The sequence below is a fragment of the Lampetra planeri genome, unplaced genomic scaffold (assembly GCF_965212315.1).
Source record: "Lampetra planeri unplaced genomic scaffold, kcLamPlan1.2.h2 scaffold_492, whole genome shotgun sequence".
NCBI classification, from domain to species: domain Eukaryota; kingdom Metazoa; phylum Chordata; class Hyperoartia; order Petromyzontiformes; family Petromyzontidae; genus Lampetra; species Lampetra planeri.
The window spans coordinates 23,301-34,450 of record NW_027615315.1 but is presented as its reverse complement, the minus strand read 5'-3'; the positions used below and the strand labels follow the sequence as shown (position 1 = coordinate 34,450).

The 11,150-nt window shown below is 40.9% G+C and overlaps 1 protein-coding gene across 1 annotated transcript; it reads left to right on the top strand.

The window, feature by feature from the left end:
• Positions 1-5,741: 5,741 nt before the first annotated feature.
• On the top strand, positions 5,742-10,454 carry LOC144741288 (fascin-2-like). Its single transcript, XM_078623872.1, has 5 exons — positions 5,742-6,564; positions 9,555-9,711; positions 9,796-9,917; positions 10,006-10,173; positions 10,249-10,454. Exons 1-5 carry the CDS (start codon positions 5,742-5,744, stop codon positions 10,452-10,454), a joined length of 1,476 nt encoding a protein of 491 aa, XP_078479998.1.
• Positions 10,455-11,150: the final 696 nt, after the last annotated feature.

Genomic DNA, 11,150 nt, shown 5'->3' with positions numbered 1-11,150 from the left:
CACGGCCATTGTTTAATCAATGAAAAAACTGTTTTTATTGCTTAGCTATTTACAGGCTGCTTTTCGTGACACTTGAGGCATTGCACTGACAGTGACGTACCCTTCAATTAAATGAGACCACTTTCTCTCTCTGCATGACCAGCTCTGTGGCTTCCTGCCTTGGATAAAGGCGGGATAAAGGAGCGGTTTAACAAGTTTAACCCAACCTTAAAAAGAAATGACAGCCTACAAAACAAACGTGGCATTACGGCTGAGAATTAAAAGGCTTGATATTTACCAAGGCTCTTTTAAATAGCTGGTCGTACTTCGCAAATCGATACACCCGTTTGCACTAGGGAAAGCAGCAATGAGAGGACCAGGGCTGGGATAGGTTGATACTGGGCAAACACACTGGGATGAGTCGTTATGAGTCTGTGGGAGGTTCATCCTGTAGATGAATGAGCACCTGGATTAATGGGGTAACTGGGCACCAAGCTGCTGAGGAGGAAGAATCCTAGCCAATGCAGCCATTTTACATTTTACTTTTACTGCGTGTCTCATGGACCGTTTTCTTCAGCTGGTTTAAGAGGGGGCAGCAGGAGGGTCCCAATGGGGCACACACAGCAAAGAAAGAACATTTTTGGATGACATATGTTTGGGGTTTTTTGGTGTGGTGGGGGAGGGGGGTTGCTAGTTATCCAGTTATGCTTTTATGAGCCCTCTGTGACTTCAAGGACACATCTCTTCAGGGGGAAATGCAGTTGGTGTCATTCTGATGTACAACAACTTTTACAGCTGTTCAAACTGCAGCTACATGCGCTGGATTAGCTGTGCTGTGTTCACATATCAACCAACATATCATCTTCACAATAGGTGAAAACATTTGCGTCAGTTACTTTTGAGAGTAAGTAACACTCAGTTTTGATTCGGCTCTTTAAAATGCTTTACAATACAAGCCTAACAGGGAGGTTGCTGGCCCTTTAAATTGTGCTCTGGGTGCTTGGCAGGCTAATAGTTGCCGTCTAAAGGCACTAATGGATGGCAACCTGAAAAATGGTCTTATCTGAAAAGGTCCAGGACAGTTATAAATGCAATAATCGCACTGGGCACATTAATCCATGTTCATGCCCTAGGGGAAGACCTCAGCTTTGTGTGAGTGCATGTACACGGTATGTGTTACCTGTGTGCACATACACATCTGTGTGTGTGTGTGGGTGTGTGTGTTTGCAAATGACCAATGACTTGCACTGATCTTTTTTTTCCTTTTCCCCCTCCATCAATCATTTTCTTTGACATCACACATAAAATGTTTTTTATTATTCTGTCTGACATGCTTCACACCAATACCTCCAGCATGAGATGATGTGGCATAAGAACAACACGGTGTGTGAAAGAGTGGGGGGAAATGAAGAAACAAGGACAGAACGAAAAACGAGAAACACAGCAAAGAAAAGAGAGACATGTAAGTGATACTATGTAATTTGACATAGCTTCTCGTCTCCCATAGTAAAAACTGATATAAGGTTATTGCTCATAAAGAGAGCTAGGTAACCCAGATTTGCAAGTGTATACAGTAGAAGGACAAGAGAAAGATTGTCCTCATTAGTTTCTTCATTAAAGACACACTGAGTATGTTAATAGTAGTGAATATATTGACAGTGACTTGCAGCATGGACCCATTAAATTTTGGGGCAGATTACAGGGCAGTATTTTTATACATTTGCAGTACCAGTGGTCTGCTTTCTCTGAGTTAGGACTACAAAAAATAGCTGCACGTGAACGAAACTCTGGACAGCGTCGCCAATACTGTGCATCATTTTAGCAGTGTAGAGCTGAAGCATAAAGTTGCTGTTGGCAAAAATGCAGTGCTGGAGGTCTGTGTTTCAGCCCACATCATCCTCACTTTGAGTAGTGCTGAATTGACCTTTATGAACAAATCAGGCATATGTCAAATTCTTTTGCAAATGTATCCAGGAGTTGCAGATTTGTGTATCATAAATATCTGGGTCCTGTGCTCTCCAGGTGCACTTCAGGTCTTTTTTTTATTTGCAAGAGGAAGCATCAATAGATTGCTTTGATGGACATCTCAAAGAGATGCACAAATATTTCCAGATTTTTCTTTATGATAAGTAATGAATGAATTAATGAAAGTATGGTATATGTAAAACAAGGTCTGTGTACTGAAAGCCATTATATTGTATATGTATATATATATATTATATAATACATTATCATAAATATATGATGTTTCAACCAATTATGAGATGGGTTGGATCCACATGTATATGGTTGTTTTGACTGAGGTTCTGTCCTAACCTTTGAGGCACAAAGGAGTAACCGTGGCGATTCTGTAGTCTTACGTGGTTCTCTCCCAATTTTACCTCCTACACATTAGTGCCTTAATTAGTGTGCGAACTACTGAACTATTTAGAACTGATGATCAATACTGCCACCTACTGACGATGAATGAATTTGTTTTACATACCTATGATTATATAGAAGATATAGATGGCGTGCTGTCTCTCAAATTTTGCCCAAATAAATTTGACTTTGAGAAGCATTCCATCTTTGTTAATCCGTCTCTCTCTTATGCATGCAGAATATCAACAAGCTGTTAAAACCTGTTTATCATCAGACAGATGTTCCTGATGACGGGTCACTAGACAGGTCAGATCATCCAAATTTGTCACATTATAATGCCACAGATGCCAGAAGTCAAAAGGAGTAGCCAAATTACTATGATGTTGTAACTCAGCAGAGACAATTTGGCAAATTGCTGCAGCTGTTAATGTTCATTTTTCAACACTAAGCCAAACGATGTCCTTTTCAAACAGTTTGGCAGGTGAAGTGTCACAACACCGATCCAGAATCAGGACATTCATCGGTGTGATGGCCCACAACTAGCTATTCATACAGCTAGTGAAGTCTATAGTTTGAACAATTGGAGAATCTCTACAGTCAGTTCACAACCACTTGATGGAGGCTGGCTTTCGTTCTCATAGGTGCCCACAGGAGTCTTGACCTGACAGCTGGTTGGCAAAAGAACAGATTCCAGTGGGCCAACAAGCGTTCAATAGACTCTTGTAAGTTGGAAGGCATTCTCTTCACATTCTCAACACAACAGTTAGCTTTTCACCTCTATCATGCAAGTGGTTGGCAAAAACTTTGCTGATATGAAGCATAGTGGCCCATGATGTATGGATTCAATACCAGGAGCATCATTTTAGCTTCCTTAGTCTGTCACATAATGTTACTACTATTCACCACTACCATGCTAGACCATAACACAGTGTACATATATTGTCAACCTGAAGATATCCAGACATATTTGAAATTTAGCGTGGAGGTCCATGACATCTGCACAGACTATGCGGTAAATGAGAAAGACTGGCCAAACCTGCAGAAGCAGATGTCAAGATGTCAGTTCCTGGAGAGTCAAGCTCCACAAAACATCAATACTTCACTTCCCAATATCTAACCCTGTCATGCCTGTTCAGGTCAACCCACCTAAAATAAAAGTCAAGGTATCTCTTGATGATGCAGCTAATAACTCTAAAATGGTTTTACAGGATTTGACAAAGCTCCCTCAGTGCCACAGAGTAGTCAGGTTATTATAAAAGTACTTCCTTGGATTGATTGACACAAATTGTCTTATTCAAATAATTACATAATTATGGACTAATGGTTAGTAGGAGTACTTAGACTGCAGGATGCCACTGCAGTACCGTACATCATTCAATTCAGTCCGTGTGTGAACTCATAATGTGACACAATGCTGCCACCCAGTGGAAACATTCAAACATGTTTTGGTCTGTCTGAAACAATGGCTTTATTTTGCTGATAGCAGAAAAATGTGTTTCAGTTTAGCTGTGATGGGAGATGGGAATCATGTCAACTGTTGAGGTGAACCTAAAACAACTTCTGTGCCCCCACCCCCAAGTATGTAAAATGTATTATTTTTTCCAAATTGAATTTTCAATATTTCTTTTTACGAAATATGAAAATGGTGTGCAACTATGACCAGCTGTGTGTGTTTTCCTTTCCAGGGAAGGCTCTCACAGTCTGTGTCCAAAAAACCCCCATTTCTTTACCACATTGTGGAGGGACAGATAACTAGTCTCCTACAGGAGTTAATAATATACCGCTTAAAATAAACATAAGAACGAAATTTAAGTGCAATAGGGGGTTTCAAGGGGAGTTAAAAATGTTCTTGAGTACTTGTAATTCGGGAGGGCAGTTATACGCTTTGTTCTTGTGTGCAGCACTAGGAATGTCTGTCAGTAAACAATTTCCATGTGATGGACAATCTTTTCAGTAACTAATAGGTGCCATAAACACAAGCTTTGAAGAGCAACTGGACATCCACTGTGTTTGAGTAATGCTGTTAGCCTGAGATTCCCCTGCTGAAGGGTTTTCAGAGGTAATGTTGTCTGAACTTTGCCAAACAGACAATGAAAATCGAACCCAAATGCAAGTCATACTGCTGTATAGCTACTATGAACACATCAAAAATCATAAATGCCCCAGAAATGGCAGATTTTATTTCGGTGAATGACCTTTGTGTTTGGATTATTAAAAGTGTCAGCAATTAGTAAGCAAGAACAATAGTTTAAACCATACTTTTGTACATGGGCATATATTATACAGATCTTCTTGGCATTATACTCTGCCTTGAGGAACCAGAGTGAAAGAGGGTGGTAATGCTCTTACACAGGTTGACCTTGGTGCGCACTGTGACAAAGGTTATCAGGCATGAAGCCTTTTCGTCTATTATCAATTGACTGACCGAATAACACAAGAGGGATCCGGAAGGATTAGAAGTTGAGAATCAAGGTGAAAGTTGAAGAAAGGCAAATAGGCAATGCGTGTTCATTCAAATGTGTGCTATTCAAATTCTCTGATTCCTCTGATGTGCATAATAATAGCATAATGTTGCTGTACAGGTACACTGACAAATCTTTTAAATAAGTACTTGTACTACCAAGAGTATAAAGAAAATGCTTTGCAATCAGTCAAACACTGGCTGAATAGACTTAATCTTTATATCATGTGCTGTGCAAATCACTTTTTTAAAATCAACATTTAGATGATCTTTTAACCAAGCCTTGAAATATATTTTTAAAAATCTGTTGGAATGAGATAATCACAGGAGAGGAAGAAGGAATGGGGAACAACAGAAAGGACCTCTAGTCTCTAGAAATTTTCCAATTAGACTGTGGCTCACCAGCAGATCTAAGCAAGGATAATCTGAAGGTTGGATGGCGTGGACCTAAATATGTGATTGAGAACCAACAGGGAGTAAGGTTGACAAATGAGTGTGTCAGTGAGTATTACTGGGAAGGGAGACAATGGTGGTGAAGAAAAGGAAGACGTGAGAGCAAAAGAATGTCAGGTAAGAGATAGAGAATGAAACTGCCTGTGTACCAGGAAGAGGAGGGAGGAGGGGAGATTTGGGGTTGGTGCATTGGCATGTGACGTCAGCGGCTTGTTGGATTGAGGTGCTTTGTCCTGCTGATTTTAATCCTAACTCATTAAGGAACTGAGAGCAAGTGCCTGCACAAGCCCTCTGGGGAGAGAGAGAGAAAGTGACTCGAGAGGGAAGGAGCACTAAACAATCCATCAAGAGAGATAAGTGTACCTAATCTATGACTTGAGAGGAACAAGGAGAGAATCGAGCATTTTGGATTTTTCGTTTTCCCTGACTACCCTTTTCCTGCCCTAAACTTCTTCACCTGCAAACCTAACGTGTGGCCTTTCCAAGTATGCCCACAAACGGAATTAACAGAGCCCTGAAGCTGCAGTTTGGCCTCATCAACTATGAAAGCCGCTATCTAACAGCGGAGGCCTTCGGTTTCAAGGTAAATGCCTCAGGCCTCAGTATGAAGAAGAAACAGATCTGGACCTTGGAGCAGGATGACCAAGATGGCCAAGTGGTGTTCCTTCGCAGCCACCTGGGCCGCTATCTGTCTTCTGACAAAGATGGGAAGATCACATGCGGGGCAGAGACGCCCGACCCCGAGTGCAGATTTCTTATTGTGCCCCAATCTGATGGCCGCTGGGCGCTCCAATCAGAGCCTTACCTACGTTACTTCGGCGGCTCGGCTGACTACCTGTCCTGCTTTGCCCAGGCAATTGGGGAACAAGAGCTATGGGCTGTCCATTTGGCTTTGCACCCCCAGGCCAGTCTGCTCAGTGTGGCACGAAAGCGCTATGCCCATCTGTCTGCCTCAGATGGAGAGATCTCAGTGGATAGCAACATCCCCTGGGGAGTGGACTCTCTGGTCACCTTGGTATACATGGATGGAAAGTACAGCCTGAAGACCTGTGACAGCCGCTTCCTCAGCAATGATGGCAAATTGGTGAAGGAGAACACCAACAGCACAAGCTTTACACTGGAGCTGAAATCTGGCAAGCTGGCGTTCAAGGACTGTGATGGCAAATATCTGACCCCGATCGGTCCCACAGGAACGCTGCGATCTGGCCGATGCTCCAAGCCTGGAAAAGATGAGCTGTTTGACCTTGAGGAAAGTCATCCACAAGTAGTTTTTCAAGCTGCTAATAAAAGATTTGTCTCAGTCAAGCAAGGTAACCACACGTTTTTGTGGAAACACAATGCATTTTTTTTCAAGCACTTCTAAAAGCACTCCTTGTACAAAGGTAAAAAAGGCGTGTCTCCTATGTATAATCTCAGTAAAGGTTATCACAAAGACATACACAGGTATAGAGCAAATGGGCATTTTTTATTTTGAGTTTCTATGTTTACCAAGAGGTTTTCGTTTTAGCTGCGTGTGTTGGTTTGTTCAACGGCCTGTCAGCAGTATTATGCAAAACTACTCAGCTGATTCTAAAACAAGGTAGAGAGCTGGACATTTGGCTCAGCATAGCAAAGACTGCATTTCATTTACAACAAAAGACGTTTAGAATAAGTGAGTGATCAGAGTTTATTGTCAATTCCCTGGACTCAACAGATCACACATGCCCAGAGAAACGTTTTATAGCACTGTACTCAGTCAGCTGAAGTCACAATCTGAAAATGAAAGGTCACCTTGTTGCCTGTGACACACAAACCTCCTTCTGTACATGTGCCGCAGGTTCAGCCAGGAGAACATTCCATATACATTACCGGTTCAATCCAGCTTGAGCGTAATGCGGACAAATAGGAGTTTATAGAAAGAGTTAAATGAACTGTCACTTACAAATTTAATTTAAATGTTTTCAGGGACATTAAATATGTTTCAATGGATCACCAAGTTAGATTTATGTGACAAATGCTTTCACTGTTAGACAAACATTTCAATCTGAGTATATGATTCCCTAATATGTGGCATTTTACACATTGCATTATACTCCATTTTCTTTTTTTGACTGTGAGTCCCTAGTATTTAATACGCGACATTATTATCCAGGACTGGGTGATAATTACAAAATATAAAGAAGGGAGAACATTGCACTTATGGACACTATAGGGGGCAAGTAATTACTGTTACTGTAGTAACAATAGTGTCTATTCTTAGACCAATAATCTTTCCAGTAGAGCTGATTGGAGATGGGTTTTTCAGATTCATTTCTGAATTCCAATTCCATTCAGCATTGTTTCACAGCATTTCTCGGTTTAATCTCCACAAGAGATTTACAAAGCTGAGCGAGAAATGAACCAAGAGGTTTGTGATTTGTGGCTGTTGGGAAAGAGGTGCAGCACTGGCAATTTTAAGACAAAATTAAATGAACAGTACACTGTGAAGTCGTGATAAGGTAATGAAAGATGATAAATGTGTTCTTGTGATTAACATTTGCTGTAATGTAAAAATTGAACAAGTCACATTCACAAGTCTGTAGTACATGCTGGCTCCAGAAAGGTTGTCAGCCATACTGTGGAGGTAATTGTGGTAATGGGCTTTGTCATTTCCACTATGTGTCCATTCAAGATTAAGTAGCCTGCAAATGACTCTGGGTCAGATTTGTTCTTCATGGTTGGCAATGAACATCAATGGACTTTAAGCTACTTGCTGTACCATCACCCATCAATAACACATCAGGATCTATAGAGGGTCAGATAGCAGAGTTACACCCGAGCATCACAACATAGCAGAGTTACATGTTCTCTTGTCATCATGATCAGTGTAATCTTAATCTTAATATATTTTGTAAGTTATTCACGCAAATATTGAGAGAACAGTGTTCCTTTAAATTCAATTAAGAGAGTGATAACTTCTATAAGCTGTAGTCTATAATGTGCATGCATTATGAAAGCTTGTGGTTGTCTTTTTTTTTAACTCGAGAATCTAACTCAATTTTGAAAAGGTCGCTTTCAGGATATTTCCACAGCCTGGAACTTTGTCCTCTTGCATGATATGAGGTAAAGCACAACATCTAACTGGAGTATAACTAGAGGCAGTTTCATGTTTTTTAAGGAGCAAGGCACTGAAAGCTGCTTAGTGGGCCCTGTAGTGCAGATTTGCATTTCACCACTAAGGGAATTACAGCAAGCGAACGAACAGGAAGGGTGGAGGGGTGACTGTGAGGGATTAGAGTTGTAACAGGCTTAAGAGAAAGGTTGAAGGATAATTCTGTGGTCTCTAATTTGAACTACAGCAGACACAGTTCAGTTATTTGTGTCTGTGAGTGAATCCTGCAACACCTGACACACCCCACCAGACAGTGTTAATACATGTGGATTAAGTATATATCACTGGGGTTGGCTGCAAGGGAGGCACTCACAGGGCACAAGCTGACTAACTGACAGAACGATGGGCACAATTTTCAGCAAGTAGTCTGTAATGGCTTGAGCTTCCATTACCGCTGTTACAAAGGTTGTAACTTGCGTAGTGCAAGTCCCATGAAATTTGCTGAAGAGAAATGGAACATCCAGGGCTTACAGAGTGATCACATTGGAAACATGGTAATGGTTTAGAGTAATAGTCAACCCCCAAAAAAATCAATCTCAAGGTCAACAAGTTGGTGGTACATCATCCAGCTACTTTCTGATGACATAATAATCATGATTATTATTACCTTAAAATTTGCAGCGATTGATTTAGTTCATCCCTGAGTTCCACAGATGATAATGTTCTCCTAAACATTATTAACATAAATTATACACAAGGTACCACTGTTTCTGTGGCCTTAGCACATACAACAAGCCTGTGTGTTTTGAATTTATAACGCCACTTGTACTACGATTATTTGGTGATGACATGAATTATGGACTTTGAAGCAAATATGTTTGTGGGTGCCACACTACAGCACCCCCTGGTGGGAGAACTTTTTTCAGAAATATTTCCAATGCTTAGTCCCTGGACACTGGAATTAAAATGATCTAACCTATTTTTACATTGCTAGGAAAGGTTCAATGAAAATCGCATTCATGGCTTTAAATCAAATGAAAGCCTGTATTGAGTGTCATTCTCTTGAACACTGAGTGTTGCAGTGCAGCAACAAAGGATGTGCAACTGTGACTAAAATAAGGATTACCATGATGTGCCTGAGAGACTAAATGACATTCAGCAAAGAAACAATTATAATTCACATGCCTGTGAACTGTTGTCAAGATAAGTCTTTTGTTCCCTATGTGCCAGGAGTGAGTATCTCCGCTAATCAAGATGTAGAGACTGACATGGAGACCTTCCAGATGGAGATTGACAAGGAGAGCAAAAAGTCCATGTTCAGGACCAATGGGGGATCCTACTGGACTCTAGTGACCCATGGCGAGATCCAGTCTACTGCAACGGAAGTGTAAGTAGCTCTTATATTTGTATATGCTTTTACAAATTTTGGCCAAACCTGATTATCACTCGTGTGTATGTGTGTCCTCCCCAGGGAGGTTAATACAATGTTTGACATTGAGTGGCGAGGACAAAGGGTGGCACTCAAAGCAAGTAATGGCAAGTATGTGTGCACGAAGAAGAACGGGCAGCTCTCGGCAGTAAGCGATACTGTAGGTAAGTGCTCTTTTCAAAGCTTCCTCAATATGCTGGTAATGTGTGGTGGGATTGGTATAGATTTGATAATACATGTCCAACTTTGCAGGTGATGATGAGCTATTCCTGATGAAACTCATCAACCGCCCCATACTGATCCTCCATGGAGAGAATGGCTTTGTGTGTCACCATAAGAACTCCAACACTCTTGATGCAAATCGATCCGTCTATGATATTTTCTCCTTGATCTTCCAAGATGGTGCCTACAATATAAAAAGTCAGTGTTTTGTGATTTCACAATGTATGAGATTCAATTATTATGTAGCTTCTACTAAGAATGTTTGCTCTGCAGGTGGGACAGGAAAGTTCTGGTACGTCTCTAGCAGTGGCCTCGTGTGCTCAGATGGAGAAAAGCCAGAGGATTTTTTCCTGGAGTTCCTGGAACATGGGCGCGTCGCAATCAAGGGCTCCAGTGGCAAGTATCTTCGTGGAGACCAAGGAGGCACGCTTATGGGTGATGGTACAACGGTTGATGCATCTGCTCTTTGGGAGTATTGATCTCCATCTTTCAGGGTGCAAGAAGAAGGGCTGAAGGACCTACTCAAATCAGATGAAGTGGACATTTTCCTGCCTGTTTTTATACTGGGTGCCAGGTGCCCAATCCCATTTTTTAAAATTTGGGAATAAGTTTAGGAAGATGAGTTTTTCTTGTTGTTTCTTGTTAAAAATTTTGTCTTTTAAATGACAATGCCAACATAACACCATCATATGTAGCTACAATAAAGAATACCCTTCAGACAACAGGAACAGTGGTGAGCTGACGTCCAGGAGGGGATCAGACAGAAACTGAACTACTGCAACTTGTGAAAAAGCCTTTCACACAATTTCTGTGTAGCCCCATAAAGTAACATTAACCTAAAGTCCATCTCTTGCTGTTTAACTGGACTGGCTAAACAGAGTGAATACTTCTAAAAAAAGGAGGAGCAATTATTTTTTATCACAATTAACAAAACAAAACAACAACAAACAAATGGATTGTTCAGATAGATGCACAATTCCGGAAGTCTTTATAAACACCCAGCCTCTTCAGAATGATTAAAAACACATAATATGTAATGTGAAAAGCAGAGAACTCATTAAGACAATTAACGTCATTTGGCTGAGTAGACCTCAGTCAACAAGCAGATCACTGATGGGCAGCCCCACTGCATTTGCTTAATACTTATAAATATTTGAGTACTTTGAATTACTATG

Bases quoted from the DNA above. Each gene is read 5' to 3' on its own strand.
- LOC144741288 (XM_078623872.1), top strand. From the start codon at position 5,742: ATGCCCACAAACGGAATTAACAGAGCCCTGAAGCTGCAGTTTGGCCTC. The intron at 6,565-9,554 runs GTAACCACACGT...CCTATGTGCCAG, and splicing joins ATTTGTCTCAGTCAAGCAAG to GAGTGAGTATCTCCGCTAAT. The intron at 9,712-9,795 runs GTAAGTAGCTCT...TGTCCTCCCCAG, and splicing joins CAGTCTACTGCAACGGAAGT to GGAGGTTAATACAATGTTTG.